Source organism: Hemicordylus capensis, chromosome 1, assembly GCF_027244095.1.
Source record: "Hemicordylus capensis ecotype Gifberg chromosome 1, rHemCap1.1.pri, whole genome shotgun sequence".
NCBI lineage: Eukaryota > Metazoa > Chordata > Lepidosauria > Squamata > Cordylidae > Hemicordylus > Hemicordylus capensis.
The window spans coordinates 263,890,691-263,904,699 of NC_069657.1; the positions used below are offsets into that span (position 1 = coordinate 263,890,691).

The window sequence follows — 14,009 nt, forward strand, 5'->3', positions numbered from 1 at the left end:
ACCTCACTCAGTATTGTCTTCACAGACTGGCAGCGGCTTCTCCAAGGTTGCAGGTAGGAATCTCTCTCAGCTCTATCTTGGAGAAGCCAGGGAGGGAACTTGAAACCTTCTGCTCTTCCCAGAGCGACTCCATCCCCTAAGGGGAATATCTTACAGCGCTCACACTTCCAGTTTCCCATTCATATGAAACCAGGGAAGACCCTGCTTAGCTAAGGGGACAAGTCATACTTGCTACCACAAGACCAGCTCTCCTTTAGAGCCAGGGATGCCTCCATATGGGACATATTGCATTATCTTACAACATTGAAGTCAGGAGGCTTAGCAAACACCTCATTGAGGGTCATTTGGCTGCCGTTACCTCCTTCCACGGGGTGCAATGGGAAGACTGTCTTCAGTCACCCTGACAGTAAAAGGTTTCTAAAAGGGGTAACACATCTGTAACCACCAGTACGAAGACCAATGGATAGGTGGAGTATTTCATTGGTCTTTTCGGCCTTTGCAGAAAAGCCATTTGAACCAATGGCCACTGCAAAGCTTAAAATAGTGACATTAAAAACTGTATTTCTGATTGCCATTACAAAGGCAAAAAGGGTGAGTGAGCTCACTGCTTTACGTGTAGACGAACTGTACACTAAATTCCACAATAAGGTCGTGATGTGGTTAGACTACATCCGAACTAAAATTGTCTCACACTTCCACATGAACCAGGATATTTTCTGGTATCCGGAGACACCTCTGGAAGAGGCGATGCACAGCCTGGATGTACAACGTGCTATTCTGTTCTATTTAGAGCGAACATCTGCAATAAGGAAGACAAGAAGGCTGTTAGTCACTTATAAACAAAAAGATGGGGAACATCCTGTTTCAAGACAAAGATTCCCTCATTGGCTGATGGAGACTATTTACCTGGCTTACAAGATGCAGAAGGTGGATCATCCTAAAGCCGTAAAGTCCCACTCTATGAGGGTGTATGCATCCTCAGCAGTGCATTTATCAGGAATAAATTTCAAGGACATATGCATGGCTGCAACGTGGGCATCAGAAATTATGAAACACTATGCAGTGAAACACTATGCGGTGGACCAACAGCAGCAGCAAATTTTGGGAGGGGTGTAATCAAGTGAGTTTTGCAGTAACTAAATGCTCCCATCTCCAGGAGTAGTGAAGCTCGTGAGTCACCCACTTTTATGGATGTTACCGTTGGTTACCTGTAACAGGTGATCTGGTAGTGATCTGATAACATTCATAAAATCCTCCCATCCATCTCCACAACAGCTACTGCAAACATATCTACACAAGATTCAGTAAACAGCTGCACTGGAGTGGCCAACAAGAAACTGAGCTGTGAGGCGCCAAACCGCCGATATGAGCGGGCGCGAAGCACGTGCAGTGGATAGTTGATCGGCACCATGAGGAGCTAACTATTTCTATCCAAAGTGTTCTGCGCAGTCTCAGAACCCACTTTTATGAGTGTTACCGGATCACTACCATATTACCTGTTACAGTTAAGCAGCCGGTTTTTATGACTTGCTGTTTTCTTTGACCAGCTATTACCTTGTTTGTCTGCAGCATCTTTGCTAAAGGTTAATCCAGGTTTCTCCAATGCTCTCATGATGTCACTACACCTTTTTAATAATCATATTCAAACTACCACACTCATTTGGAAAGGGCATGCTTGAAGTGTGGTTACTAACCTGGAGAGCCAGGTAGTGGTGTAGTGGCCAAAGGTTTGGACTTAAACTGGGTTCAAAGCCTTGTTCAGCCCTGAAGCTTACGGAGTGATGTTGGACCAGTTGTATGTGCTCAGCACAACCTGCCTCACAAGTTGTTGTAAGGATACAGTGAGAGATGAGGATGACCATATTCTCTCCACTCACAGCTCTTTGAAGAAGAGATGGGATAAAATGTAATAGATGGAAACAACCTTCTGCTGTGATAATTCTGTTAGAGCATTTTAACACATTGTGTTAAAGCCACAGTATCAAGCTGGTTTACAACTCATGCAGAAACGAGATTAAACATGGCTTCGCATTATCCCTGGCCTTCCAAATAGTCAATTTCCAGTTGTCTTTTTTTAAAAAAAGTCATATGTAATCCTCACATCTGAATTAACTGATCCTAGCTTATTCTAATAAATGTTTGAAACTATCATGAACAAGTTAAGATCAGATCTGAACCATTATCTGACCTTGAGTTCAGTTTGTGCTTTATCAAGAACTCTGGTTAAAATAAGCCAGGATCAGTAGGTTCAGATGTTACAAGTGATCCTGGCTTGTATTTAACAACTGGAAGTTGAATATTTCAGAGACTTGCAAAGGGGAGAGAGGTGCATGCTCCTGAGGCTGAGAGCGCATGCACAGCCAGAGTTTAATCTGGCTATACATCACGCTTGAACCCCCGCTATGGTGTGAAGCAGCTCCCAATAGCTGCTGGCTTCTCTTTCCACAGTGGGAATTAATAACAACAGTTTCTATCATGGTGTGGCTACATCTTCCCAACTGTGAAACAGAACTAGAATAATGCTTACTACAGGCAGCATGGATGGTGAACCCCAGAACTCCTAATTCCTATTCACAGGAGTTCAAAAATGCCAAGAACTCAAGACTACTGAGGTATTTCATCAGCCATTGCTTTCAGGGAGAGATAAGGTACACACATTTTCCAGCAAAAGCTCAACATAATTTACTGTGAAGTTACTGCCTTTTTTGGCAAGTGGGAAGGATTTTGCTGATCATTGGATACAAAAGAGAAAAAAACAAACCCAATTGTTTCTAGGACCTGGCAGTCTAACTTTTCGGTGCATATCGAGTCCATGATTGCTGAAGCTCCATGTGGGGAGCTTGGCAGAGTGCTACATCAGAGAAGCCACTGTTTCTGTATGATACAGATCATTCAGCTTGAACAGATAGGTAGTTCTGAAAGACAATCAAGTAGGAACAAGCCTTCCTTTTACTACAGTCGCTGCACAGATTTATTTTGAGGTGTATGCATAAGCTGTTTTGATAGATGGAATAAATACCTTACCTTTTCTTGGCAAACAAGTTTTTAAAAGCCCTTATTCCCCCCCCCTTTTTTTTTGGTAGCTAACAAACGTTGTTGCATTGAAGTCTAAAGATAGTCAAGGTATGTAGACCTCTGAAAACCTTGATAATTCCTATTTATTGCACATTGGTTCTGAACAGACTTGTTGGTTGAGTATGTCCTACAGTAGAGATCCCTTCCTTAAGATCCAAGAGTTTGTGTACAAATGAATCAATCATATTATCAAACAATAGCTCACAAAATACGTTTGTCTGAGATGCAATATGCAGAACCTATTGATCTGGTTATCAGCTCACGATATCCGCGCTACTGTACTTGTGTAAGCTGACACTGCATTGCCACTTATCACGGCATAAGATCTCTGTATAACAAAATTATAATTAATATTGGGCTTCTAGAGAAGTAAGATGGCTCTCTGGGTGGAGTTTTTATAGTGGGTCAGGAAGGCCATTTGAAATGGTGATTAATGGTTGGAAAGTGAGGCCTGGCTTTCAACATACACACCCACGGCTTACCGGCATATCGAACTACTGTTCTGCTGGTCTTTTAAAAGGGTAGGAGGAAGGCAATGCAGTGGAGTAACATGTTCTGAAGGGGCCTGTGTGCAAGAATTGAGCATTGGCCTCAGTGGGTAAGTTCCCCATAGGGATCAATGGGAAACTCAAAAACTCCTGAATGACTGGACAGAAAACTCAGAAATTTCACATGGTATGGAATTAAATTAAACACTTAATGCTCTCACTTGATGATAGCTTTAGGTTTGTGGACTTTCAAGGATATTGGTTCACTCGTTGACTTGCAGTATTTTTTTTAGTTTCTAAAACTGTTTAAAAGTGTCATAACTGCTTTGTTGCATGGCAGAAAGTTACAAAAGGTTCTGGAATTGAACCCCCCCCCCCTCTGTCCATCATCCAAGCCTCATTTGGAGGAAACTGCCACCCCATTTTATAATTCCAGAATGGCTGATCAGAAAGTTCTCAAAATCAATATGGGGGTAGCACATGATGGTAGCATTAAATGTGTGGATGTTCAGGGAGATCAGTCTACCCTTTGATTTTATAAGATTTTTTTAGAATTAAGAATTCATTAACCAGCGGGTGGACTGATCTCCTCAACATTTAATGCGATAATCATATAGGAACACCATGTGAAATTTCAGCGCTTTCTGCCCAACTATTTGTGAGTTAATATTTTTTTCTCATTGATTCCTTTGGGGAAATATTGATTTAAGTCGGAAATTCAGGTGTGGCTCCCACCAGCTGGCTTGAATGGCTTGAAGAGGGGCTTAGACAGGTTCATGGTCTATCATTGACTACTAGTTTTGGTGGCTATAGGCCACTTCTCACTTCAGAGGGAAGATGCCTCTGAATGCCAGTTGCAGGGGAGCAATAGCAGGAGAGAGGGCATGCCTGAGGGCATCTCTTGCCTGTGGGCTTCTCTGAGGCATGGGCCACTGTGTGAAACAGGATGTTAAACTAGATAGGCCTTAGGCCTGACCGAGCAGGGCTGTTCTTAGTGGCTGCCCATATTCATTGGACACACTTGTTTAATTGCAGATCCATCCCTGGGAGATTGGCAAAGTGAGTGTGCCTCACTTGGTAGCTCTTAGAAAGAGCATGTGGGTTTCTCTCTTGCCCTCTCTTCTCACACCCACCCCTTTTGGGATGGGGAGCTAGTCTTGCTAGTAAACAGCAGAGTAGTTTTGTGCAAGGCCAGTGGCATCTCTGGTGGTGGGACAGAGTCATTCTGCAGGCTGACAGTTGCTGATCGTGTGTGTGTGTGAGAGAGAGTGAGAGAGAACTAATTGGTTAGAAATCGTAGATACCCTTTATTGTGGTGTGTAGTTTTTGCTTAAGAATTCAAGGCATCTTTTATATTTTACTCCAGAATCATTTAAAGGAGAAGAAAACACTTCTTCTGACATGCAGCCATTCCCCTCTTTACAAACTGTAAGTATTCATTCCCACCACCTATATACAGTGTTACAAAAAACTATACGCTATAAAATAAAAGGGAGTAACAATAAAACAGAAGTCCAAGAGTCTCATTCTAGGTTATTTAAGAAGCTAGAATATACCTGGCAGTGTCACAGAACAAAGATCAATATTATGTAAATAGTTTCCATTGTTTGTAGCTAAGGATAACTTTTAAAGATTTTCCCTATTAAAATAACAGTATTATACTTTGGAATATTTTGTTGCTAAAGATTACAGTGAATTATTGAAATGTGTCTTCCTGAAACCTTTCCCCTGAGAATCTGAAAATAAATGAATCAGAAGGAAATCTTCCCCAATTCAACCACCTTTTAAGATAAGATTTTAGCACTGTATCCCACACTTCCACCCCCGATGGCTAGTTCTTACTGTCAGGACTCTGAGTTTGCTTTAATGTTTTTCTCTCCATCCAGGTACTAGAGGTCATTCCTGAAAATGTTGGCTTTAATATAGAAATAAAATGGATCTGCCAGCAAAGGGTTAGTAATGATATTCTTAATGTATAACTTAATATCTGCATGAAGTATGAACATTACCTAGTTACTTCATTCCAATATTTAGTCAGATTCTACAATTTAGTGTGCTTTTGCTTCTTTTTCCTTTTGACTCTCTATCGGGGCGAGTGAGTTGAATTTCTAAACCAGACAGAGTTTTCTAGCTTTAGAATACTTAACTTCAGTATTTAATTTTAAGGTGCCAGTCTTAAAAAATTTCAACTTTAAAAACGTTTAATTTCATTATTCTGTGATAATAGTTAACTGATTAGTAAGCATGAGTATCGGTTCTGTTGATGATCAAAAAACATTTTCCACTCCTTGTTCTAGAGAAGTTAATGTGTTAAATAAAACGTTTTGACTGGTTGTTTGGCCAAATCTTTGTTTCGTCAAACACCCAACCCTGTATTTTGACCCAAAGCAGATTTTCTGTAAGGGAGTAATTTGCCCTTTTGTGTTAAGAAGTACACTTAAATCAATTGTTGTTTAAAGTCTTGTACAAATTTAAATAACTGAAGTTTTGGTTTTTTTGTCAGGATGGCAAATGGGATGGTGATCTTTCAACCTACTTTGACATGAACCTCTACCTAGATATAATTTTGAAAACTGTTCTGGTCAAAGCTGGAAGTAGAAGAATTGTATTTTCTTCATTTGATGCAGACATATGTACAATGTGAGTTGGCAGAAATATGTTTTCACCTCATCTTAGAGAAATGTGGATTTAACTGGGGAGCATTATGTTTGATTTCAAATAATGCTAAATGTTTTTTACCCAAATAGTAGTTCATATTTAACTGTGGGAATGTAAGTAGGTCTTACTATTAAGCATTTTCCTTTTTGTTGGCACGTGTCTCAGTGGTGTCTTGGGTTTGCTGTTCCTTAAAACTCTTAAAAAGTTTTAAGAGGAGGAGGCCAGAGGCGGCGGCGGCAGGTCCAGCCCGGCCGCGGGGAGGCCAGAGGCGGCGGCGGCGGCGGAACCGGCCCGGGGGCGGCAGCGGCGGCGGGTCCGGCCCAACCGCGGGGAGGGGGAAGACGTGGGGGCGGGTCCGGCCCGGCTGCAGGAAGGACAAAGACGGCGGTGGCAGGTCCGGCCCGACCATGGGGAGGGAAAAGACGGCGGCAGAGCGGGCAGCAAACACAGCAATGGGCATCAATTTTCGGGAGACTTGCGCCCGTTATTTTAACGGGCTAAAAGATACTAGTATACTATATAATAATAGTAACAGATGGGTAGATAGGATTTTGCAGGTAAATTACAGTTTAGGAGTAATTTTATTGATTTATTTATTTTACATATTTTTATACCGCCCAAAACTTACATCTCTGAGTGATTTACAACAAAATAAAAACAACATTAAAACATTAGTTAAAAACAAAAACAAGAAATTTTAAATATGACAATTAAAAACAACAACAATATTCTAAAACAACATTAAAAACAATCAAAACAGTATCAGTTAAAAGACTGGGTGAACAGGTGCATCTTTAAATACTTTTTAAAAATTGTCAGAGATGAGGAGGCTCTTATTTCGCTAGGGAGCGCATTCCAAAGCTTCGGGGCAGCAACGGAGAAGGTCCGTCCCTGAGTAGCCACCAGACACACCTGTGTTGGCATGTGTCTAATGTGTCTTCGTTGATGTAAGAACTATACTATAGAACTTTTTCTATTAGAAGTAGTAACTTCGTTCACACTTTCTTACAGGGTCAGACATAAACAAAACAAATATCCCATATTATTTTTAACGCAAGGAAAAACTGTAGTTTATCCAGAACTCATGGATTTCCGGTGTCGTTCAACATCAATTGCCATCAGTTTTGCACTGTTTGAAAATCTGCTGGTAAGTAACGGAACATCTAGACAAATAAAATTGTAGTCTTGGCTATATCAGTTTTCACTGGTTCTGGGGTGAGGCAGTCTTTAGTTCTGGGAAATACCTCCTCTTGTTGACACACCCATCAACCAAAACTGACCCCCTATCTAGCTATCCTGGCTATCCAAGCTATCCAATTCTCTTAGACATACCCATCATTAATCCCATGCATGGTAGCTCTCGTGAGAGTTCACAAGCGAGGGGAGGGGTAGAGGAAGGTGACGGTGGCAGGGAACATAAGGCCAACAAACAGGCCAGTCGGGGGGGGGGCAGCAGGGGAGAGAAAGAGAAAGTGGCGGTGGAGGGGGGGGAAAGCAGTGGCAGTGGGAAAAGAGAAAGCGGGGTGGGGGGGAGAGAAAGTGGCGTCCGGCCAGAAAAAGCGGCTGGCCAGAGAGAAAAAACATTGGAGAGGGGAGGGCTAAGAACGAGGGACCAAGAATGAAAGAGAACCAGCTAGTTTATTTTATTTTGTACACTGCCCCAACCTCCATCTCTGGGTGGTTTACAGCAACATAAAACAAATTAAAACCTAATAAAATTTAAAACCAAACTGCTTGGGTGAATAAATGTGTCATTAGAGATTTTCTAAACGTTGTCAGATGGGGAGGCTCTTCTTTCATCAGGGAGCGCATTCCAGTGTCTCGGGTTGGCATCTCTCCGAGGTGATCCGGAGACCAACCTGGCTACTGCATTCCGTACCAACTGCAGTTTCTGGACTACATATAAAGGCAGCCCCAGATAGAGCACATTGTAGTAGTCAAGTTTGGAGGTCACCAGCATACTGTTCTGAGGTCATGGTACTCTTCAACTTCCAGACCAGCCCTGTCTAGTTTGCAGGCAGCAAAGTTCTGGCAAAACTTGTATCCAAATCATTGCAGCACTGTTTGCATTTTACTTTAGTAGCTTATTTCCTCCCCAGAAAAAAGGCACCATTTAAGGCAGGGACTTGGGGAAAGTGGTTTTGTCAAGCCCTGCCCCCAAGGCCTGGAGAAAAGACCATTTCTGAAGACATGGCTTTTTCTACTTGGCTTGACATCACTTGCTTGACCACCACCCCCGGTGTTGAAGCAAATGAGGCTTGTGGGTGCTTCTGTTGCTCTGTATCTTCTCGGCTGCTGTGTGAGGACAACTCCCTGGGTTATCATCCCATGCTCGCTCCAGGGCAGGACGTATGCTAATTAGAAAGCCATAAAAGGAGCCGATGGTAACCCCACCCAGTTCTTTTCATCCTGCTAGTGCTAATGCTCCAGGAAAGGATACTCAGCCTTGCTAACCCCCCTATTCCAAAAAAAAAAAAGGCAATTTTTCTTTTACAAAGGCTCCCTTCCAAGCCTCTCTCCCTGCTTCACCCCGCTCATTTCCTCCGCTCTCTGCTTGCTGCCCAGACACACACACCCCTCTCTCTCTCCCCCTGCCATGGAGCAGCCGTGCCTTCAGGGCCTCCGACCACGCACGGAGAGGCAAAGGGTGCAAACGGCAAAGGCGGACCGCCCCGCTGCGAGTGCGGCTGCCGCTAGACCCACCACAGCCGCGCCCAGGACCAACGCATCCCCCCCCCCCGGCGAGGGTACCTCGGCAGCACCGCCCCCTCTGTGGCGGCAGCGGGCGCCTCAAAGAAAGACCGCCATGCTGCCGCTGCACAGGCAGGCACGCAGAGCGAAGGGCGCCACTTGGACTTGGCCCTCGACAAGGCAGACCATGCAAGGGCCCAGTGGCAGTGCAGGAGAGCCCAAGTGCTGGAGCTTCTCTCAGCGGTCAGATCCTCGGAGGCCACCGGTTCCTCGGGAGAGGAGGAGGGCATCATACAGTCCGAGGAGGGGTGAGTTCAGGCGGCAATCCCCTAGCGGAACGGGTGCCCCCGAGGGCAGGCAGCCCCCCTCCATGGCTCCAATTCAGGCCTCGCCATTGGATGGCCCCCCTCTGCTCGAACCAATAGCGCAGGCTTCGGCAGGAGACCAGGGAGTGGCCCCTCCCTCTTCCACCTCCTCTGCAGCCCCAGGGACAGAGATGCCCGAGAGCTGGAAAAGCTGGATCAGCAATGTGCTCTCGCAAGCCCTGCATCAGCGCAAGGGGGGAAAGAAGGGCCACACGCGAAGGAGGCGATCTCCCTCCCCCTCCTCCTTCTCCTCTTCTGATTCTGACTCCGCATGGGAAATCCCACAGAAAGAGGCGGAAGGGCCACAAGGGGCAGCATAAGGGGCGTAGGGATCCCAGACCCTCTGCCACACACTCTACCCTAATCCACTCTTCGGAAGACGCGTGTCCAGAGTCTCCTACCCACATAGGAAGGGTCCCTGCACCCCCTCATTTCCCCTCGGGCCAAGCTGGGGCAGCCCTTACAGGGGGGGTTTCCCCTGATCTGGTGGACTTGGGGGGACGATTCCAGGGAAGAAGGGGAGTGGTCTGATGGACAGACGGGGATGGGGGAATCCCCCCCCCTCAGTTTAAGCGCCTTTTTCCATCTGACGATTTTTCCATGTTTGTTAAGGCTATGCACACCCTGGGTCTCACTATTGAGGGTTTGCAATCTGGGGCTATTCCCTCCAAGGAATCTCTGGTATTACCTACACATTCTTCACCAGAGCTCCTGTTTCCCTTGCCAAATACCTTCTCGGAAGTTCTCCAGCAGGAGTAGCAAGCACCAGCAGTTCAGAAGAAGGTCTCTTCCTTAGCTAACAAGCACTATGCGTTCATCCCCTCAGCAGCTGCACAACTCCAAACGCCCCTGGTAGATGCTCATGTCGCAGCCCTGACCTCTCGTGCGGTCCTCCCACGAGATGGAGAGTCGACGCTGAAGGAGAAAGAGAATCGAAGTACAGTTAAAGAGAAATAACGATTGTATCTCTCTTTCTATCAGAGCCTCTATAGCTGTCTCTATCATTTCTCGGGCAGCACTGCTCTGGAGCAATGAGTTGCTTCAATCTCCTCCCCCAGATCCAGCCAGGTCCCGCCAGATTGCCCTAAAGCTCCAGAAGGCACAATCCTACGTTGCTGACACCACCCTGGATGTGGTACGTTTCAGGGGCCCAGGCTAAAGCTACTAATGTTATTGCTATGCGAACCCTTTGGCTCCGCCACTGGCAGGTTGATGCATCATCAAAAGCCAACTTGGCGGCAGTCCCCTTCTCAGCCACTAAGCTTTTTGGGGATGAAGCCCTTAAGGACATCCTCATTGAATCCAAGGATAGAAAGATGACCCTTCCCAGCACAGCCAGGAGGGACGATCAGCGCTCTTTTCGTAGGGGTCAACCTTAACAGCACTAATTTTGTTCCTTTTGCCCCCGCGAGCGAGACAACAGATTTAGATGCCCCAATTGGCCAAAGGGAAACTTCCCCGCCAAGTCCAATTCGAGAGCCCAGCCGGGCCAGCAGTTTAAGCCACGTCAATCACAGTGATTCTTTAAAGATAGGAGGTCGCCTCTCCCACTTTTACCATGCCTGGGAGGCGTCCACCACAGACAAATGGGTCCTGAAAACAGTTTTAGAGGGATATTTAATAGTTGTCAGGCCGCCCACTAGACAGGTTTCTTCCCACCCCAACATCTCGATCCATCACAAGACACAGAATCCTTCAACAGGCCATAGACCACCTGTTAGCCATCGCAGCCATAGAACCTGTCCCCCCTCCAGAGCACCGTCAAGGGCTTTATTCAATCTTATTCACCGTGCCCAAGCGGGACGGCACCTACAGGGCAGTCCTCGATCTAAAATCCTTAAACTGGTGGATAAGCAAGCGCAGGTTCCGTATGGAGACTCTCCACTCCATCGCGGAGGGCCTACAACACGGGGACCTGATGGCATCAGTGGATCTGTCAGAGGCCTATCTGCACGTTCCTATTCACCCTCTATCCCGTCATCTCCTCAGATTCTGTTACAGGGGAGCACATTATCAGTATCGAGCCCTTCCATTCAGCCTTTCCAAGGGCATTCACAAAGGTGCTGGCCCCTCTTGTAGCCTACATCCGCCTGCAAAAGGTCCGCCTCTTTGCGTATTTGGACGATTTGCTCGTGCTGTCACGAGACCAAGCAGAACGGGACATCCAGATCACCCTAGAGGCCCTAATGTCCCACGGTTTCCAGGTCAACCATGCCAAGAGCCACCTGTCTCCCACGTTCAGTCTCCAGCACTTAGGAGTAGTCCTGGACACCCAAAGGGACTGATTGTTTCTTCCAGAGGAACGCAGACTCAAGATTTGGTCCATGACATCAAAGACCCTGGCGACCAGCAGGCCTCGCGTCCTTCATCTGGCTCAGTTATTGGGTCTACTGCTTTCCTCCATCGACTCTGTCCCCTGGGCGAGGTTCCATCTTTGTTGCCTCCAGTGGTTCCTTCTCCATGAATTGGCTGGAGCTTTGTGCGATTCGCTTGGCCCTTCAAGCCTTCCTACCTGTGCTGAGGGGCAAGGATGTCCTGGACCAGACCGACAACATGACGGCAAAAGCACACGTCAGCCGGCAAGGTGGCACCAGGTCTCGCTCCCTCCATTAGGAGGCAGTTCTGCTTCTTCAGTGGGCCGAATCTCACCTGTCCTCCCTATCAGCAGTCCACCTGAAGGGAGAACTGAATGTACAAGCGGACTGGCTGAGCCAGCAAGACATCCACCCAGCCGAATGGGCCCTGAGCCACAGAGCCTTCCTATTCCTGTCCAGAAGACTGGGAGCCCCTCAAGTCGACTTGTTTGCTACTCCCAGCAACACCCAGCTTCCACGGTTCTTCAGTCGGTTCCAGTGCCCACAGGCGGAACAGACGGACGCCATGATGGCTCCCTAGCCAAGGATCCTCCTCTACGCCTTCCCACCAGTTCCGCTTCTGGCCAGACTTCTCAGGTGCATTTGGCTCCTGGGGGCCAGGGTGATTCTAGTGGCCCCCCATTGGCCCCGCAGGCCGTGGTTCCCAGAGATCCTGAACCTCGCAACCGGGCCTCCAGTTCTTCTTCTTCCCATCTCCGCAGACCTGCTCTCGCAGGGCCCAGTACTCCATCCGGATCCCGCCTGGTTCCAGCTTGCTGCCTGGCACTTGAACGGGAACTTCTAGGGGGCTTCGGTTACTCCCAGAGCGTTCTAGACACCCTGATGGCCTCCAGACGCTCTTCCACTCACCGCATATACCAGTGCACTTGGAGCGTTTTCCTCAGATGGTGCAGAAACAGGCACCTGACTCCGAGGGCATGTTCCCTACCTGAACTGCTACAATTCCTACAAGACGGCCTCGACAAGGGCCTTAAGGCCGATACCGTCAAGCGGCATTCTTCGGCCTTGGCTCCTCTTCTGCTACCATTCAAGGACAAGTCTCTCTTGTCCCATGCCCACCTAAAGCATTTCCTTTGTGGAGCATCGCTAACATCCCCTCCTGTAGTACATAGGTTCCCTATGTGGGACCTCCACAAAGTCTTGCGGGTCATTCATAAGCCTCAATTTGAACCGATTAAGTCCATTTCCTTACGCTTCCTCTCCCTGAAGTTGGCCTTCCTGGTGGCCATCACCTCGGCCAGAAGGATCTCAGAATTAGCCTCGCTGTCCTCCAATCCCAGGTTCTGTATATTCTCAGCTGATTCAGTAACCTTAATCCCGGACCCTTCAGTTCTTCCTAAGGTCGCCTCCATTTTTCACAGGTCTCAAAACCTGGTCCTGTCCTCCTTCTGTCCCAAGCCTGTCAACCCCAGGGAAAAGGAGTGGCATAAGTTGGACATTCACCGCTGCTTGAAGACCTACATTAAAAGAACCGTCTTCTTCAGGACGACAGACTCCTTATTTGTCTCCTTCCTACCTCCATGGGCCAAAAGGTCTCCTCAGCTGTCATCGGTCGTTGGATCAGAGCCTGCATCTCCTTGGCATACGAGACCCAACACTTGCCTCCACCCACGCGAATCACAGCGCATTCAACTAGAGCGGCCTCCACTTCAGCAGTGTTCTCCACCAATGCCCTATGGGAGGAGATCTGCAGAGCAGCCACGTGGGCATCCCCGTACACCTTCACCAGGCACTACAAGATGGACACTATACACTACGCTCAGGCTGCCTTTGGCAGAAGGGTTCTACAGCACGTCCTCCCCCCTCAATAGCCTGGGACCCCCACCCTGGGTCACCTGGCTTTGGTATGTCCCCAGGGAGTTGTCCTCACACAGCAGCCGAGAATGGAGCATTGGTACTCACCGTGAAGGCTTCTTCTGGCTGCTGTTGTAGAGGACAATTCGACCTTCCCTATGCGGTCCCAGATTCCTGGGGGGATGGTTCTCTATCTTCCTGCTGTTTTTTACCTGTTGTTTTACCTGTTTGTTTACCTGTTTCCGTTTACTTGCCTTTTCTACTCATATATGTGTGTTATTGAGGTTTCCTTCTGTTCGAAGCTTGGCTGACTACAAGAACTGGGTGGGGTTACCATCCGGCTCCTTTTATGGCTTTCTAATTAGCATACGCCCTGCCCTGGAGTGAGCATGGGATGATAACCCAGGGAGTTGTCCTCTACAACAGCAGCCAGAAGACGCCTTCACGGTGAGTACCAATGCTCCATTCTCTCCTCCCTGCCTTGTCCTGGAAATGAGGCTGAGTGGCTGCTCAGCCCCATTGACCTGTCTACTGTGTCGCTCAGCCAGACCTCATAGTGCCCT

The 14,009-nt window shown here is 47.3% G+C and overlaps 1 protein-coding gene across 7 annotated transcripts in view; it reads left to right on the plus strand.

Moving 5' to 3' along the window:
* GPCPD1 (glycerophosphocholine phosphodiesterase 1) overlaps positions 1-14,009 on the plus strand; it is an 87,991-nt gene that overhangs the window by 62,408 nt on the left and 11,574 nt on the right. For all 7 annotated transcript variants that reach the window (XM_053284814.1, XM_053284813.1, XM_053284818.1 and 4 more), the window contains 5 exons: positions 3,084-3,123; positions 4,930-4,991; positions 5,450-5,515; positions 6,067-6,203; positions 7,233-7,368. In XM_053284814.1, the coding sequence (XP_053140789.1) occupies positions 3,084-3,123; positions 4,930-4,991; positions 5,450-5,515; positions 6,067-6,203; positions 7,233-7,368 (441 nt within the window). The remainder of the gene's footprint in view (positions 1-3,083; positions 3,124-4,929; positions 4,992-5,449; positions 5,516-6,066; positions 6,204-7,232; positions 7,369-14,009) is intronic.